Here is an 18,882-nt window from a genome sequence, read left to right as displayed (position 1 = left end):
CAGACAGGGATTCAGGCTGAGATGGTGACAAGGAAGGGAATTATATTGCCGGTTTCTTTTATTAAAACTTTTCTTCGGTGATAGATTAGAGATATGAAACTATAAATGAGACTGTCGACTGACAAGGCTTTGCCTGCAAATCCAATATTATGAAGGCAGCTTTCAGTGACATTCTCTACCTCAGGCTACCAGCAGATTAAGCAAGTCATTTCTATTGCTATTGACACTGATGCAGTATTGTTTCTTTCTCATCTCTTTTACATGCCTTGTCAGTAAAAAAATATGATAATTTCCTTCACAGTCACCGGAGGTGGTTCTACAGGGCTTTAGAGGGTAGTGACTCACTGTCCTTGCTCAGAGCCGAGTGGCCACGCGTGGCGAGAGGAGCCCATGTCAGGAGATCACCGATGTTCTGCACTGATGACATGAAGGGCTGTTACAGGCTTCTGCTTGGGATGCACATAGCTAAAACAAGAGGACAGCAGACAGAAAACAGTCTTCCCATCTGTATTTACATTCAATGTATTAGTTAAATGGCCACAAGTTTGTGATTTTTATTTTTAAAACGCCTTTTTTTTCCCCACCTTGTGATGTATGAAGAGAAACTTAAGTGAAGAGGATTTTAAAGCAATTTTAGGAAGTTTTAGTTGGGGAAAAATGGGATCTTGGCATAATCAATGCCAAGGAATATTCTCTAAAAATGAAATAGAAATAACATATGCAAAGTCACCAGCTCTGACATTATAAAAAGACCTCAGAGAGAGGAAACAGCTTAATAAATATCCTTGCCCATGGCTGTTTTTCAAAGACTGAAGGGGGTAACTCATGCAATGGCTCACACCAGCCCTACTGCTAGCCCTGACATGAGGAGCATATGGCAGTGTAAGAAAAATAATAGCCCAAGGGGGAGATGGGGATGTAGCTGAAGTTTAGTATGCTACAGCTGTTTCCCTGGGCCTGGAAAGGGGTTCTGAGAAACAAAGTATAAGCTAGAGCTAACTAAACCTGTACCAGAGCCTAGGAGGAACCACAGCCCCAGCCTGAGGAACACAGAGGGGGTTTCAGAACAGCTTTTCTCCTCCTTGTTTGTCCTGAGCACCTCAGCTGCAATAGAAACAATTCCTTATCCAAGTCTAACTGCAAACCAAATTGCTTGAAGGTTATCAGGTGTGTGTGCAGGGCCTGAAAGCTTTAACTGACAGATGAAAACTCACTTTGCACGTTTCTGAGGGAAATGCAATGGCAGAAAGTGTTTTCAAGATGAGTAATATAAATGGATAACACCTCATTTTTGTATGTGTTGTGTTTTGTTGTTTTTTGGGTTTTGAGGGGTTGTTTTTTTTTTAAGATTTTGGGTTTTATCCATGTTCCAGTCTGCTGCAGTCACTTTTCAGACAAAACTTGGGAGAATGAATCTGTCATAACGTGACATGACAGGCCCATGACATCTGTGTTTGAGCATTATTCTTGAGAAACAGTGCATTAAAGCATCCTTGTTCATGTGGTGTGCCAATCACTCCCTGACAGCCTCCCTTTTAGTTCATAAAGAGACTTATTAGGGGTGGTGATGAACCATGCTAGTCCATTTACTAGCATAACAGGAATTATTAACTCTAATAAATGGATTATTATGTAGCCATTAGGTATCAGTTATAAAACTGCTTAACGTCTGCATGATTACTTGTGAATGGGTTTGAAAAGGAGCTGAACTGGTTATTTATTGACCATACTAAGCAGCACTGTTTATTGACTTGGCTCAGTAAGTTTGATTTTTCAAGCTGAAACGCAATTCTAAGTTTGTAATAGTCTAGCCGGCGTGTAAGGTGAATCAGAAAAATGGCATTTTTCTGAAAAACTGCTAAGCTTACAGTAAACAGGATTCTGTAATGAACTAAGTTTCTCTTTCTTTTCAATTTCATTGACTAGTTACTTCTCAATGTCCTCCTGAGACAAAAATCTAAGAAACTAGAGAATTTAATACTATAATAGCTACCTTGATAAACTGCTTCCAAGAAGCGCGTGGTCCTGCGAGTCAGCAGCAGCCGAGCTCCGGTGTGTGAGACTGTCGTGCTGCCGCAGCGGGGCACGCGGCACTGCTGGCTGGCTCTCTGCCCCGCAGAACATTTGCTGCGTCAATACTTCAAAATTTACTGCTACAATCCTCTAAGAGACTGAAGCAAATAAACAAGTTTAATTTCATGGGATGTAGTCATCTCACGGAAGTTGATCGTCTTTATCTCCGCTATATAAAATCAAATTTTAGTCTGATTGTTTTCTAGAAAAGAAAGGCTGACGGTACAGCCTACTGACTTAATTCTAATAGAGAAAGACAAGGCAAGGAAAATACTGAGGTGAGGTCATCAAGTGCCAGAGTTCAGTAACAATGCATGTTAAATGTTTAGTGTGTTTAACTCAATGGACAAACGTTGCCCGTGCATATGCTCAGAAAAAGAAAGAAGCATTTTAGCACTCTTGAAATACATTTAATTGCTTTTAAACACAGAAGACTGCTGACAGTCATGGATGTAACAGGGACTTTGGAAGATCTTGCATCTTGGGAATTTTTGGGGTTTTGTTCAGTAGTAAAAACAAGTTGTTCTTGTGAACCAAATAATTATTATTTGACTTCTGTTTCTGGTGAGTACAGAGCTCAGATGTCTAATTAAAAAATCTAAAAATTATGGTGGGAAGGGATGGAGTTGACACGATAATGAAAAGGTTGCACGTGATAAAGTTGAGCATTTAAAGACCTCCAAGAGGACGGAGGGTGTGCGAAAGGCAGTGAAGGTCCGTGGTTAAAAGGCGTTGCAGAGCTCAAACAGCCTGTTGGATGTGATGTGATGTGATGTGTCGGCAGGGTGAAGCCGCTTTTCCCTCACTACTCTTGCCTGCTTTTTCTGTTTCCTTGCTCTTGCCTTGCAGCAGGAGACGGGGAAAATGCCATCCTGTGGTGTGTTCTTGGCCATCACAACCGATACACCAAGGACAATCAGTGCTCTAAAAACAAAAGCATCCACAAGAACAAAAGACCAATATTATGAGGTCAATCCTATGTGATTGGTGTCTTTTTATATTTCCCCTGGGCTGCAGACAAGGTTGCAGAAGATGTGCCTGACTTGTTCCTAAAGCCACAACTCCTGAGAAAGGATTTGAAGGCCTACGGAGATACTGCTGAATTTCCATGAGCATTTGGCCTTTTCCTTGCTGTATTTGCTAGTATTTGGTGAAAGATGGAATAGAGGTCTGGTGTTCCTCTTGTGTAAGACTTAGAAACTATTGGCAATTTTTCCACTGAATGCCTTTTTTTTCTTCAATTAAAGACTAAACTTTGTCCATTACAAAATTAGTTTCAGCCACAAAGAAAAAATGATATTTTAACAGTGTTTGCATTGAAATTCACCCCCCACCTTCTCCTTGAATGAAAAGCCACTATTATTTACAGTAAAAACCATATTTGCTTCAATGTTGAAGCAAACCTGGAGGAAAAAAAGTGCATCAAGCCCAAGCTGAATATTTTCAGGTAATTGAAACAGAATACTCATCTAAACTTAAACTCTCCCCACCCCAGCTTTTATCTCCACAATGCCTTGAGTTGTCCAATTTTAATAGCTCTTAAAACCAGAATTTCATATAGTTATATATGGCTGAAGTTTAGAGGTTTTACTTAGTAACTGGTCTGTGCATTACACAAATATAATTAATCATGAGAGCAGACTGAATTTATCCCTTGAAAACCTTTACTGTCTTACAGCTGTTTACAGGCTCAAGCCTGCGTGCAGCTGGCAACTGGCTGCTGGAGGCTCCTAGATAGCATCTATGTTTTCCCAATGCAGTTTGCTTTCTGTGTTTCGCAGTTAGAAGTGTTAACAAGCAAATGTCTTGTTAAATTTGCAAGGATGGGCAGAAGGGAGGAGAAACAGAAACGGCATGATATGCCAGAAACAGACTCTCACAAAGAAAAAAAAACAGGCAGGTGGTATAACAGTGTTTTACTTAGATGGAGGGGGAAAAGCGCTTACAGAATCTTTTGGAATTTATAAAGGAAATATACACATTAACAGCACTTTGTATCTTGTACAAACAATTACAGACTTGGTAGCTTTCTGAATTCTGTAAATATAGAAGCAGTGAAGCAGCAAGTGATTGCAAATAATTTTGGGTTTGCTGTATGGCTGGAGGATCCTTTCTTGTCTAACTACATTGTAGCACTGTTGTTAGCTTCCTTGTACTGGCTTCCCTCTGTTTTAAATTGAGTAAAATGTAATTAAAACCACGTGGGCGCTCCCTACAGACAAAAGCAAGGGCACCCAACGTTAATGTTATAAGGCTCTGTCACCGGAATTCAAGGACTGTGTCATGTAGCTGGAAATCGGAGCGGTAAGATTTTCCTTGGGCTGCTGACAGGAAAATGTAACATATGCTGTATTTCACAAGTACTTATATTTTCAATTCTGCATCAGAGTTTGTTGCCTATTATTTGCTTGTAGTTCACTGTTAAGGCTCAAGGAGTGTTCTCCTCAATTTACAGCTCTATTAAACTGATAAATCAATCACTTGTGTGAGGGGAGGCAGTTTGCCGGCATTTGCTTTGCCAGCATGCTGCCACCCACAACAGTATTCACAGGTCCTCGAGGATACGGCAAGAGGGAGGAAGCCTCCCCTCTAACTTAATTTTTAGAACATGAAACCTGTTCCTGGTGCTATGAACAGCTTTAATGAGAATATTTTTGAAGAGCTGTCATCTGCTAATCCAATATTTAACTTGCTTTGTTTTTGCGTTGCTGTTTGACAACATAGCTGCACTATAGTTTAAGAGGTAAAAACCTTTTTCTTTTAAGAAGTCCATGTTAGGCTATTTAAATTTTAATTCCCAAAAGGGGATGAATCAAACCAACTGTTCTTGGGAGTAACACAGAATATTTTTGCCACTGTTTAAGTTGTCTTACTACTGGGATTTGCTTGTCTTTCCTTGAGTGTATGCTTACTTCTAGAACAAAAGTGTCAAGGCAATTATTTTCAGAAGTGTCTTGAGACTTTTGTCCGTGGTGCTTAAGCTGCTCTACTGATCGTTGGTTTAAGTAGCCAGAGACTTCTTGTGCCTTTAACCACACAGTAGTGAGGTTCCCTGAATCAAGTTGGCAGAGTTCACCGTACTGTGCTGGGCACTTCCAAGCTCTAGTTAGGATTTTCGGAAGAACAGTGCCAGGGTCTGACTTAGAACAAAGGGGCGTGTGTGGGAAGCAAAGTTCTTGTTGGAGCTTGTTTTCTAACAGTGGACAGTACAGATCTAGGAAAGGTCCCTTCTTGTTAATTTAAACTGAACAAACAGCCCGGTTCCTTCTGTTAACACAAGTAATTTTGCATAGTCACGTGGAAAGAATCACATATATTGTGCTGTTTTAAAACTAGCAGTCTTTTCCTTAGACAATATAGATAACTTTTGTTTTAAGTTTTATTATTATGATCTACTACTTTTGTCAATATCGGCTTACTGTTACATATTGCCTCTTAGTTAGAATGATGAATTTGTACAGGCTTTATTGATGTTGTTCTTCTTTTACATGGGTGTAATTGATGAAAGACCTGGCTGAGTGTCCTGGAAAGAGAGAATCTAAAAATATAAAATGAAGAAGCATGTTCTCTGTCTGCAGAATTTCTCATATAAATAAGTTTATGGTAATGTTATGTTTCATCATTTATCATAATGTCAGGATGAATCCTTTCATGCCTACATAGGATTTAAATAAAATCGGTAGGAACTTCGGTGTTACTGCTGAAGTTATACAGAAGCAAACAAATGTAATGCGCATAATTATTTTCCTGTGATTGCAGTGAGAGACTTAGTTGTTGGTCCTTTATTTGCATTTGACAAATAATTCACTTCTCTAGTATTTTCCAGTGCCACTCCCCCAGAGTTCTGCATTAGACAAATCTGCATTTTCAGGTAAGTGTTATTTTCAGCGGTCCAATTGGGATATTGCGGAGCACAAGCAGGAATGTCTCTCTTGGCCTACTCGTAGGTTGGGTTGTACCAGTACTGACGGTTCTAAAGCACATGAGACTGCTTGGAGCAGTGAGCTTAGCGGCTGCAGTTTCCTTATCTAGGCAGCCAGTCAAAACATTAGGTCGGTGTCTGTTCTTTGTATTATGAAAGTAGATTCTGTCAAAACTTTAGGTTGTTTGAAGTGTTTTCTGTATATACGCTGAGGAATGAGGCAAGATGGAAGGGAAGAAAAACACCTCAAAAAGAAAAACTCGAGTCTGGGTGAAATAAAGTGGTGTTTTTTACTGCGATACTTGTTAACAAGCCTTGCTTGACTTTCAGATCCCGTTCAGTCTCGTAGTCCTTATTTAGAGAAAAGCTTTCAGGGACAGCAGTAAGATTCTCAGCACTCCTGAAAATGAAGAGCATAAATAATAGTTTGTCTAACTTTTAGTAGCCAGCTATGAACAATTTGTACTGTGTGATCATATTCTAAGGTATTTTGAATTCTGAAAGTGTCTCATTTCACTACATCAAAACACATCTTTAGAGAGAGAGTTCTTTTTAAACCCTTTTCTGTTCTGCCTCTTCACTTGGCTGCTCTGTTACTGCCTGTCCTAAACTGACTCTCTGTACACTGTGGAGTGAATTATATAATCGCCCTTTTCACTGAAGATCAAACATAAGAAACTCTATTCTACAGATTTTTTTTTAAATCTGCCAGGTTCTGATGTGCCTTTGCAACCACCTCGCCAGTGAAACTGTCAGAAGACCGTGGTGCGTGAAGACCTGCAGGAGCTGCCTCTTTTGCCATCTATTCCGCTATTAAAACAGAATCTTTTGTTTTCATGACGTTACTGGAGATACCATTTCCACAGGTGGGAACCCATAAACTGAGGTCTTGTTATTGGACAATATGTTATCTGCTCTGATGCAATATTTAGGCAGTGGTGGCCCATCTCTTTAATGTAACTTCTCTGGGCCGTTGCTGAAAGGAGAATTTAGCCTTGACCGCTTCAAGGCTCCACTTTCTTTGTGCTTCCATAGAGAAGGTGATGGGACCAAGTGGCTGTGCTTAAGGCCAAAGGCGGGCAATGTGATCTTCCTTCTGGAAGTTGTGTCACTGTGGCAGGAAAATATGGTGTTCTGCTGGGCAAAGAAAGGCGTCGGTAAGAAATATATGAAAATGCCCGGTGTATTGAATAGTGATGTTTCTTTATGTCATTAACAGTTTCAGGACAGACAGCATGCAAACCATGCTTGGATATTGAAGGATATGCAAGAACTCTAAATCTGGATCAAGACTTAATTTTGAGAGTGTGAGAGTTGCTTATTGAGGATAAAATGGATATTGCAGAAGGACTGAAAACTTCACTGCAATTTCATCTCATCAAACTGTAAGACATTAGTTTCATTCTTTGAATCAGTGTGTATATATCCAAGAAAATCCTTCCTTTATGATGTATGGCTGTCACACTGAAGTCAAACCACACATGCTGTCTGCACGCCATAGACAGGTGAGAGGTGACAGGCTCACCAAGCTACTTGTTTGGTTTTGGTTTGGGGGTTTTTGTTTGTTTTTAATTGAATGTGTGGTGCTTGAAGAGAAGTGGCAGATTAGGATTATTTTAATTTTATGGATCAGTAAATATGTTTCCCTGTTGCACAACAAACACTTCAAAACTGATCTGTCTTCCCGCACTGTAGGCTTCAGATTCACCTTTGCCTAAAGCACCCAGCCCTGCTGGCAGTTACCATCCTGGAAAATGTCCCTTTCAAACACTGTCACATTGTAGGTCACACATTAATCAAGCACACCTAATCCCTGTAACAGCTGAGGTACTTTCTTTAAAAAATTTTAAAAATTATTTTCGGCCCATGAATGCAAACCATGGCATCAAGACACAGACTTGCTTTCAAACTTATAAATATCATAGGTCTTATTGTTGTCATGGAATCTGTGGCATGTTCCTATAATGTGCAATGTGCTTGTCATACCAGACAGTACAATCACTGTTTTGTTTACCCTTTCCCCATTCTGATTCTTAGTTTCTAGCAATGCCTTGTCCAGGTGTGATCCAGGCTTTTTGACATTTCTCTGACATGAAGATGAGACCATTAACTTTCAGAATGCTTTCTGCAGCTCTGGCTTTCCTTACGTGTTTGCACTGATCTGATCTGACTGTTATATTGCAACACATACTCCAAACCACAAATTGTACAGATCTGGAACATGAATTTATTCATTCCTGGTGTTCATCTAGCCCATGGCAGTTACCATATGACTGAGCAGCTCTGGGAAGCCATCGGACATTTCCAGATGGTGCACTTTCTGTTGTGTAAGGTGATTTTTACCATATACCTTTCACATTGGAAATCAGATATGCCACTGTATAGGGTTTGATGAATAACTCCACAAGTCAAACTAAAGAGATAAACTGAAGAGGGGCAAAATAATTTGCCTGTTCTAGTCATAGGAGGGGTGCAGAGACAGGATTTTGTTTTAAATAGCTTTTGGCCACAAGTCATTACTGTTTGTGGTACGCCTTCGTATAGATGCCATACCTTTAACAGTCCTTCCTGTGCTGAAAGGGCCTGTGACTTCAGAAGTTAGGGTCCAAATAAGAACACGGATGTGCAGCAGGTTAAAATGTATCTGCTCTACTCTTAAGGAACCATTTCTCGGATTTTTTTTTTTTTCTTAATTATTAACCAACAAACCTGAACTTCCCCTCCTACACATGTGTTGGAGTGTGGCTGTCACCCTGTAAAATGAAGCTGAAGGACCAATGAATATGTTTTTGCCTGGTATTTATCTGAACTTTGCAAACAGGCGCTGGTTGTTTAACACAGTATTATTCCCCAGCTTCTGGATGCTGCCCCACATGCTTTTCTCCCTTTCCAAATCATTATCTGTATCAGCTTGGCATGCATTAGGCTTCATGGGACTCATTACAATTCCTTTTCCCTAGTGGAATTTCTCCTGGGCATGATGGAGATAAATTGATAGAGTTGTACGGGAAAAGCTTGCACTGCGGTGTCAATACTGTTGTTGTCTGGATAAACAGGATACTTGAGCTGCCTGCTAATAATCTGGCAGCTGCCTGTTAATAACCTTTCATAAAATTCAAGTATTTTAGAAATTCTGTGCTCTGGTAGCAGTCTAATCTCTAATGAATGGGGTCATTTTAAGATGATGATGATCAATTGTTGTTCATGAACAGAAATTAGCATAATATTCAGTTAGAAATTATTTAGATATTAGGATATGACATTGACATACATTAGGAACTGGGGAACATTTCGGAAGAGGAGGAGCAGGAAGGAAGGGTTGAAACCTTGGTTAGAAAGGAGCCAGGCTGCTGGCCATAAAAACTTAAAAGTGCTAAAAGTTGGGAAGAGGCTGACAGATGTGAAGGAACACAGATGTTGGATGGCTGTGATCTCCCAAAATGCCCATGGCTGATGGTCAGTGCGTGTCTGAAAAGGCTGGCAAGAAAGCAGCACCACTGCAATAAGCAGGGAGAGCAAACCAGACTCTTTTCCAGGCCAGCTGATAAGGTGTCCGATACAGCCGGCAACAGACCAAGGGCAAAACTTGCCAGTTCCAAGAGTTTTCAAAATAGAACTGGGATGTTTGGTTTCATATGATGAGCCTGACAGAGAGACAGCTCAGAGACCTGCAGAAAGAGGGTATTTGGTGGATGGGACGTTCCCAGTCTGTCAACTTTACACAAATTGACAGAATAAGATGTATGTGCGGAGGGATTGCACTGGTTTTGGAGCTTAAATTGAAGTGTAACAGTATGAAATAATTGTTGAAAAAGTGAAAGCGGTATGAAATCCCTGTAGTTGGAAGTATCACACTGTAATAATAAAAATATAGCGTTAGATTTGTATGAGTCCCCTCACCCTCGGTCAAGATAGAGAGAGAGGACAGAGTTTAAGAACTGGCAAATTCAGGACAGGTACTGATATTGGGATGTTTCAGCTACCAACATAACTAATGTCTCATCATCTATGACAGGACATAGAAATAAGTTTTTTTGAGGTAGTAAATAGCTCCTTTCCAGAACAACTAGTCTTGAATCCCAGAAGAAATCTCTTCTGGCTTTTGTCCTGAATAGCACACAGGACCAGCTCAAGAAGTATGTGGGAAAGCTGATCTGTAATAGCAATTACAGTATGATTAGGCTTAACACTGCAGCAGGAGAGACTAAACAAAACAAATCCAGAGCACAAGTGTTCAGTTTAAAAAGAGAGAATTGCATACTAATAAGGCAACTGGTCAAAAGGAAGAGAAAGTGTTACGGGAGGAGCAAGCTAAAAAGCAAGAAGCCTAGAGGAAGCCTTGACACTTTTAAATTATACTGAATTAAAATGCAAGACAAACTCTCTGGTGAAATTTGAAAAGAAAACAGAGTGGTCCGGTAAAAACCCTACATGGTTCAATAGAAAATTAAGGTGATTATCATGTAGAAAGGACTGGCATTTGTAACAGAAAGTTTGTCCTCCAGAAGAGAACAAGAGAGGCCATAAGTCATGGCAGATCAAATGTAACCAGGAAATGAAGGTGGCTGAGAGAGAATTTGAGGAGCACCTTGCATAGGATGCAAAAAAAAGTCATAGTTAAAAATTATTTCAATATAAGAAAAGCAGGAAGACTGCAGAAGACTGTCCTGTCCGCCAAAATGGCTCTAGAAACAAATCCAGGAATGATGGACCATGAGCCTGACTTCCATCCTTCAAAAGGTGGTAAGCTTGATCATAAAGATTAAGATTGCTAAGCATACGGATAAACTGTTGGGAAAAAAAGATCTCCATCAGAACTACATAAACATGAGAAATAAAAGAAATCTGAGTTTCCCAGCCACTGTTTGAGTTATCTGAATTGGGTCAAGGTGCCTGTGGTTACTATAACATACCAGGTACTCACACCCGCTATGCAGTCTCACCCATGATGACTTTTGTCTGTCCTGTTTTCATTAATCTAAAGCAAGACAAAAACTTGTATTTTCAGGACTCACTAGGGAAATAAATTATGATGTTTCTCCAGGAAGAAGGTCAAATACGAAGGAAGAGAATAGCAGGGTATTTGTAATGACGTAGAGCATGCATGTTGTTAGTGAGGAGGGACTGGGTGGTGCATAGACCAGAGGGCAAAGGAATTTTGGAGAATGTGTCCCGTACATAGGGGGCAGCAAAGCAGCTGGAAAGATGGATGAAGTCAGAAAATCACACGTGTATGAAATGTCTGTGGCACATGTAGGAGCAAGGAGTGTGTGTGATATATGAAGGAATGCAATTCCTTACATGGGTATTTTCTTGCGTGGGGCTGTCATGGCCGGCTGTCCTGCATGCAGGTGCCCACCTGCCCTCCTAGGCTGTTCTGTGCAAACCCCACTCCTCCTTCTTTCCCATTTGGTCTGACTCCAGATGTGTGCCTGTTCCTGTTGTACACATGCAGGAGGTGTGGATGATGGGCAAAAGGGATGGTGAACTTCAGATGTATGGACCATAAGGACTCTGTGTTCTTGGATCTTGGGTTTTGCCTGCTTTGGACTTATAAATAACCTTGGGCAACACTGAGCAGCTCCTTAAAAGAGAACATATTTACATTTGTAACTGCAGAGGCTGCTGCAGCAGCTAAATACACAATGAGGTCATAAGGTCTAAACAGAGCTCAGGATCTTAGTAAAGTTGATAAATGTAAAGGAAACGTATCTGTAAAGTGTTTGGACAAATAAACCAAATACTACACCACAGTTATGGAAAAGCTAGCATCTCTGATATTCTAAAATGTGCTTTTCAAATAGCACGTTTATTACTCAGGGGCAGGTTAAACAGCTAATTCTCTTGTGACTAATACCACAGACCCATCAAGAAAGCATATGTGTTTTTCAGTTGCCTGAATTATTATTCCTATCTAAATGGATCTATTGATCATTAATGATCTAGAAACTCTTAGGGCATGACAGGCAAGTGAGAAAAATCCAATGAGCTCTCCACTGTTGCAGAATACCAAGAAGCAAAACCGCTACTGTTGTGTTCTTATGGCATGCCTCTGAAACACCGCATGAATTAGTAAACAGGATCTTCTGGATGCTACAGGCTGACCTTCAGTTCTCTTAGCAGATAGAGAGATCTACTGAGTACAGCCTTAAAACAGTACCTATTTTCAAACAATATGTTATAAATCAAAATATATTTATGAAGATAATGGAGTGCGTAGCACAAACAAACATACTAATTGTTATTTAGGGCCTTAGGAATATCATTAACATGAATGCAGCATTCCTGAAACTACTTTTATATCATTATTATTTAAAGTAAATTCAAGCATTTTTAACAAATGAGTATGTTCAGCTATGTGAAATAAAGGAACTGCCAATGAAGACACGACTGAATGTCATAGTTATCTCCCGCGCTTTACTGAGTTAAAAATCCTGGTGTGTGACCTCTACTATGTGACTGATTGGGATAAGAAAAACCTAATTGGATTCCTTCATCAGATGTCACCAATGGTTTTCAGACATTTAAGCATGTATATCTGTTTATTAAGAAGCAAGAAGTTTGTGTTTTAAGGAACTATAAGAGGACCTCTTAGATTTACCAGTAAAAAAGTCTGGTATTATACTGTAGGTTGTAATATCAAGAGGGATTGCTGGTCACTCGAGGCCTAATTCAGGCAAAGTGTCTTATCTACTGTCCAGTGTCTATCCAGTAACTTTTAATGTGTCTTAGAACAATAAAAGAGTCTCTCTAGTTCTAGAGGTCTACCAGAAAATCTCACCACTTCCACCAAAAATGCCATATGGATTAAACCACTTTAATGAAAGCATACTTATTCTGATCTCTTCCTTAAATAACGCTTTTTTTCTAAAGTATTTTGCTTTGTAGGTGTCAACAGTAGCAAAGTTGATGTGTGGCCATAGAGTTTAAGGGATAAAACTTTCTGTAGATTTCACCCTCCCTATAACAACCAGTCGTGAGGCCAAGATCCCGCAGCCCTCTCCATATCAGTGCAGCAGAGCAGATGTTTATCAGCCAAGTTTGGCATTGCAAGCGGGACAGCGCGTCAGCTCCGATCAACATCTGTACCAGGAGCCAAGTGCTTTAGTGCAGGTGTGGAGCTGCTCTAACCTGCCTGTGAGACACAGGTTAGTTGATCTTCTAATGTGGACAGCACGAGCTGTGTTTGCTGTGGAGTTACTGGAATGGTTGAATAAACTTGGCATTGTGCTCCATTGCCTGGTACAGACATACCCTCTCTCTACTATGAAATCATTTGTATGTAAGAGGAGAGGGAGGAAGATTCATACCCACTGAAGTTCAATATTCCTCCTTTAAAGCAGTAATGGAATAGTGTGTGCTGAGTACAGTACTGGCTTTTGCCCAGTGAACAAATAAGAACAAAATCAAATAGTGGAGAGCAGCTCAATAACAGAGCAATCAATCTGTCTTAACTCTGAATAAGACATGGGTCATGTAGAAGAAAGAGCAGATGTGCACATAGTAAAGATGTATAATGAACATGCAGTGTCTTAATCCTGGTATTTCCAAATTCATTAATTCTTTACTATGCTTGTATCCTTGTAAATTATTCTTAGAAGTAATATATAATATATAAACGTATTTCAGAAATCTTAGCTTAATGATTTGGTATTCTTCATATTTGTTTGCTTTTTTTCTTTGTTTTTGAATGGCCGTCTACATGTTTCTTCTTGTACTCAGGTACATATGTGTGTTTATAATATACAGAATAAGAAATGAAATAAAGCTTCTGACGTACTTTTTGCATACAGACATGTTTGTCTTGGGTTATTATTTTGTCCAACATAAACAGTGCTTTCCAGGATGATATGCCCTAAATAAACTTGCCAGATACCTTTTAGACAACAGACTAGAAAGAAGAGCTAATCCTGTGAATACAAATCAACCGTGTTTTATTAAGCTGAACTACTATTAAATATAGTGTAGAACAAAGCAGTTTAAGAATCTGCCAAGAATAAAACCCAACTAAACAAAAACAACAAAACCCAACTAAACAAAAACAACAAAACAACAGAAAAAGCGAGCAAGTAATATGGCACAAGAAGAGAGAAATAAGGCTTGATGCCAAGGTGGATATGACAGAGTCCTTGACTTGAGAGAGGAAACGGGTTCTGCACAGTAACTGGGAACCTTGAATGAGTGAACGATGATGAGACAGTGGAGGGAAGAAGATCCAGATCTAGCAGCACCAGGAAACAACACAAGAACTCGGTCTCTCTGCTTACTCGCAGGAGCTGTTAAATACCTTTGGTGTATCTCATACTTTTGATAATTGTCGCACTGTTAAGTGATGTGATACTTCACTCATTTTAGGGGCTCCAGATAAGCTGGGTCAGTGAGTCACCCTGGTTATGAGAACTCCTTTGCACACCTCCAAAAACCAGTCAGTGCCTGAACCAAAAATGTTCCTTCTGTTGAGTGTTCTGGCCAGTTGTGCTAATTACTTGCCATGCAACACAAGTCTAAAGAGGCCTTTTGTTTGATTTTGAATAATAATAAAACATTCCCTTTGATTAATGCAGATGACTAATTAATTAATCCATATGCACTGCTGTATTTTATTAAAAGTGTATGATACATATAGTTTTCTGCTTCTTGAAAAATACAAGCATTTTCTTTATTATTTCCTGATAAATTAATAACTAGTATTTTGCTACCTCTGATGTTGCTGGAATCAGATTCTATGTGTGGCTTTTACAGACCACTGTATTTCAGGTCAGTTCTTTTTTTTTCTGATTCTGATATAACTCAAATGACTTCCCTTTTGGTCCTCTCATAAATTGTTATTGCCTTAGGCCATCATATTTTTCCTGCTTACATGCAAGCATTAGAATAGACATGATGCATTTGAAGAAATCTACACCTTTCTGCGTGGGTGGCTCACTGTAGCATCATAATGCATTATTAATTCTGTACTTACCAGATTAAGATAAATCACAGACTCAGTATTACGATGAAGCATTGGGATTTAAGGATTTAAGGTGGAGGTGGGCACCTCCTTAAGGGGAGTTATGAGGCTAAGAGGGAGTTTGCTACTAGAGATCTTCAAGGAATTTTTGGGGGGCCAAACACAATGCTTTGATTAATGACCCTTATGTAATAGTGAAGTGTGCTAATGAAACCTACTGTTGGCATGCAGCTGGGAAACACTGTTACTGTGCATGAGAATTACGATGTGATAAAGAGGAGCTAAATAACTCAGAGGACAGGCAAGAGATAAAAGAGAAGAAATTCAGTAGCTGAGAGACCAGGTTCTTGCACTTAGAGACTGTTCATAAGAGCTTTCTCCTATGAGACGGTAGCTGCCCCCTAACCCAGTCAAGGTCAGGATCCACTAAATTTCAGTGACTATTCATGTGAAGAGTTGCTTATTGCTTGATCATGGCACTTTTATCAAATCAAAGCTAATGCAAGTTTTACAAGTTATATATTTTTCTGTCTTTCCTACTTGCACAGCTCTCCTGGTTACCCAAGGGAGGAGGCAACACGCAGTAGACACCGAATAGCACAAGCTTGTTTCACCTGCTCTGCACAAGAAGAGAGGCTTAATTCACTTGCCGATCCAATTTGGAGACAGAATCTGAGTCTCTCAGGAGGGTATATTAGCAAATAGGATCAAGAATAGTCTGTTGCAAGTTTTCTGTATTCTCCAGTTGAAATACTTTCACTATATATAAAGTAACTTAATACTAACTGCCACAGGATCTGCACTCTGTCTTAAAAACAAATCATCCAGCTACCAAGCTCTGGGGTAATTTTCACTTTTTGGCCCAAAGACTTATCAAAATCTTTGTTTGGTTGGTTTTGACAGGTAACTGCTTTTCTCGACATTAAACTGGCTAACAAATCCATTCCTCAGCAGATGGCTTTCTTGAAGAAGGGCTTAAGTGGTTGAAATTGCTAGGGTTTTTTTTCCAGCTGCATTAGGTCGTCTAATAAAAGGTGTCATCTGCCTTGACAAACATTGCTTCCTATTTTCTAGGCATCAGAAAGTGCAGTTTCACAACTGGCTTCTCTGTTACTGCTATAACCTGGGGCTCAGTTCCCCCTTGCCTCCCGTATGCTACTTCTATAATTTATGTGGCATTATGGTGAAACTTGACCAAAAAAAAAAAAAGTTACTGTCAGGTCAATTGCCAAATGTTCATAGAAGAACCAGAGAAGGGATGGGAATGTCCAGTAGGCAGAGGGTACTGCCCTTTGGGTCAGCACTGGCCTAGTGGATGTGATGAAACTGTGCCCAAAGGATCCTTGGTCATCATTAACGTGTTGGAAACACACAGTACTGTGCTGCTTATGTTCCTGTTGAATTCAGACCATGGTCTTCGCACACCAATTTTAATTTAGCAGGAAAGATCGATGAAAATGCTTTTGAGATGTTCATTGTAACAGCAACAGCGATAACTCATAATCTCTGCCAACAACAAATACTGTATTGATCCACAAGGGTGGGACCCTCGGAACAAAATGCTAGTCAAAAGCTGGGTATTTATCTTTCCTGGTTTTTTTCTTAAATATCTTCCAGCAGTGGTCCTGCTGTGGGATCTCTCCCTCATTATTTTTCACAATTGAAAGTCTTTCTCCCCTTCTCATGAGATCTTTTGTGCTGTACAATAGGTCTCAGGTTTACTGTTGTTTCGGGTTCCCTCATGGATTTTTTCCTTTTCAAAGAGTTTCAAAGTAATCCTTCTGTACTGATCTTTCACAATCACTAAAACATTGGAAGAGCATACAGACTGTGACATAAAACAATAAAGTTAAGGCAGTTCCCAGCTGAGGGTGATATAGCACCATATGTCCATCACATACATTTAGGCATTTGAGAGAAAATTAAGCAGCTTGTTTAAGTCACGGCATTGTGCCTGGGTGTTGGAAGGATACACAACACTTCCCATCATTAAATGAGGATTTAGTGTTTTGGGTGCTCAAATGCTTCTCAATTTTCTAAAACAAACCTTCATTAGCATGTTTGTTTAAGCAATGCAAACTGTCCTGTCCCCACTGCACAACCGTGGCTGTGCGGGTTCGCTTGCAGCTGCTGGTCCATCACGACAGGTGCTCGGACAGCATCTGCACAATGTCTCTGCTTTGCTTTGCACCGGGAAAATACAATTTTTGAAGGGTCAGATTACTGACTGGTGAAAAGTGGAAATAGGTTCATAAGACCAGTGGTAGTAGGTGCAAAACTGGACCTCTGTTTTAGTTCTTTAATTGCTTCCCAGAGCATTTTATTTCTGCTTGCGGGAGATTTTTGTTCAAGGGTAGTAAGATTCTGGAAATCAGTGTTTGTAATGGAAATTGTGACCTGACTTTAATATTAGTTAGTCTTGCTGACTGTCTGCTGAAAAAGCTGTACCTTAAGTATTATTATTCCTATCTAAATGGATCTATTGATCATTAATGATCTAGAAACTGACTGTGACAAAATGATCTGTACATTGACACACCAAAACAAGAAAACACATGTACAAATAATTATTTGTAGATCCCAGTATGGGACCAGAACAGCAAGAAGCTTGAGAAGGAAAGCCTTAAAACTCCCCAGTGTCAGACCCCAGAAGTAACAAGTAATATGACCGTGTTTGTGACAGTCTATATAGACAAAGTCTGTTGTCTCTACAAGATGATTTTGTGGAGTGCTCAAGGCTCTGACTTCAACAACAGCCCTAAAGGAAAAAAATAACTTTATTTTTGCTTTGAATTCACCTGCTGTTAAATTAAATTGTGTGTTTTGTGTTTGCTTAGGGATATCTGCAAAGTGCACACACCTGTGTGCAGGGAGCAGCTGGGCATGGCTGGGCCCACCTGGGCCTGCACCGCAGAGTCTTCTGGGCTGCCCCTGCCCCAGGGCAGCACCTGGAAGGGCTCTGTGGATTTTGCTCTAAAGGGAAGCATGGCTGTGAAAAAGAATGTTGTTGGAGGTCTTGCTGCTTTGCCTGGAACTGCAGAAGGAAGATTTTGACCAAGAAAGATGGAGTTACGTGTGATTTCAGAGGAGAGAACACAACTGTGCCGGTCACAGAAGTTGCTGGTAGGTGATGATGCTGAATTGGGGGGGGCAGTAACACCAACTCTCTTTTAATCACTCGAGTGAAAGTGGAGTGTTTCGCTTTTAAATGTTGAAATTGCTTTTGTGGTCGGGACTTCTGTGTGTGTAACGGGTGAGGGGCAGCGGGGTGAGGCTCCTCAGCTCCAGCCCTGTGCACGGCCGGGAGCAAGGTGCCGTGTGTGAGACGCCATGTGTGAGGCGCTGAGCGGGGCGCCCGCAGGACGCGGCAACAGCTGCTGCCCTCGCTGCTGCAGGTTCCCCGGTGGCCGTGCCTGCTCGCCGAGGACGCTGGTAGCTCTCTGCGGGGTCTGGGCGCTGCACCCTCCGCCCGTCCGCAGCTCTGCGGGTCGGCTGCTATTATCTCCGGCCCGTCACACCGGCGCCGGTAAAGCCGCTTGGGGACCGCAAGATGGCGCCGGTAGGAGCCCCCGGCTCGGCGGGAGCGGGAAAGCGGCTCCGGCACCGCCGTCCGCTCGGTGCTGTGCCCGCCGCTCGGGGCCTGGCTGCTTCTGGAACTGCAAAAGTCTCTGAGCACTCAAAATAGTACCTTTGCACCTCGTGTGAGCGCAGCCCACGTTAGAGTGTATAGCTTCTAGCCTGGGACTCTGGGTTCAGCTTCCATTTTTAATGACCCTTGGCCTCAAAGCTGTAAGGAATCGCCTCTTTTGAGGTGATTGACAACATAAATGATTCCGTTTCCAAGAGTAATGAAAAGCACTTGGTCACAGCTTTAAAGCAAAGCTTTCCTGTGATGTTTGTCCTTACACAGAGACATGGTAATATCATAGAATCATTC

General features: G+C 40.7%; 1 protein-coding gene across 7 annotated transcripts in view; it reads left to right on the top strand.

The window, feature by feature from the left end:
* Nucleotides 1-18,882, top strand: part of GALNT18 (polypeptide N-acetylgalactosaminyltransferase 18) — a 334,832-nt gene that overhangs the window by 52,359 nt on the left and 263,591 nt on the right. The window contains exons 6-8 of one of the 7 annotated variants that reach the window (XM_065066196.1): nucleotides 6,708-6,861; nucleotides 7,215-7,500; nucleotides 17,783-18,068. In XM_065066196.1, coding sequence (XP_064922268.1) covers nucleotides 7,441-7,500; nucleotides 17,783-18,068 — 346 coding nt within the window. In that variant the 5' untranslated portion in view covers nucleotides 6,708-6,861; nucleotides 7,215-7,440. Of the gene's footprint in view, nucleotides 1-3,692; nucleotides 6,862-7,214; nucleotides 7,501-17,782; nucleotides 18,069-18,882 lie in introns of those variants that run through there. The other 6 variants (XM_065066205.1, XM_065066202.1, XM_065066201.1 and 3 more) reach the window with 6 other exon arrangements.

The sequence above is a fragment of the Columba livia genome, chromosome 5 (genome assembly GCF_036013475.1).
Source record: "Columba livia isolate bColLiv1 breed racing homer chromosome 5, bColLiv1.pat.W.v2, whole genome shotgun sequence".
NCBI lineage: Eukaryota > Metazoa > Chordata > Aves > Columbiformes > Columbidae > Columba > Columba livia.
Note: the sequence above shows the minus strand (reverse complement) of the source record. Positions and strands in the feature narration are given on the sequence as shown.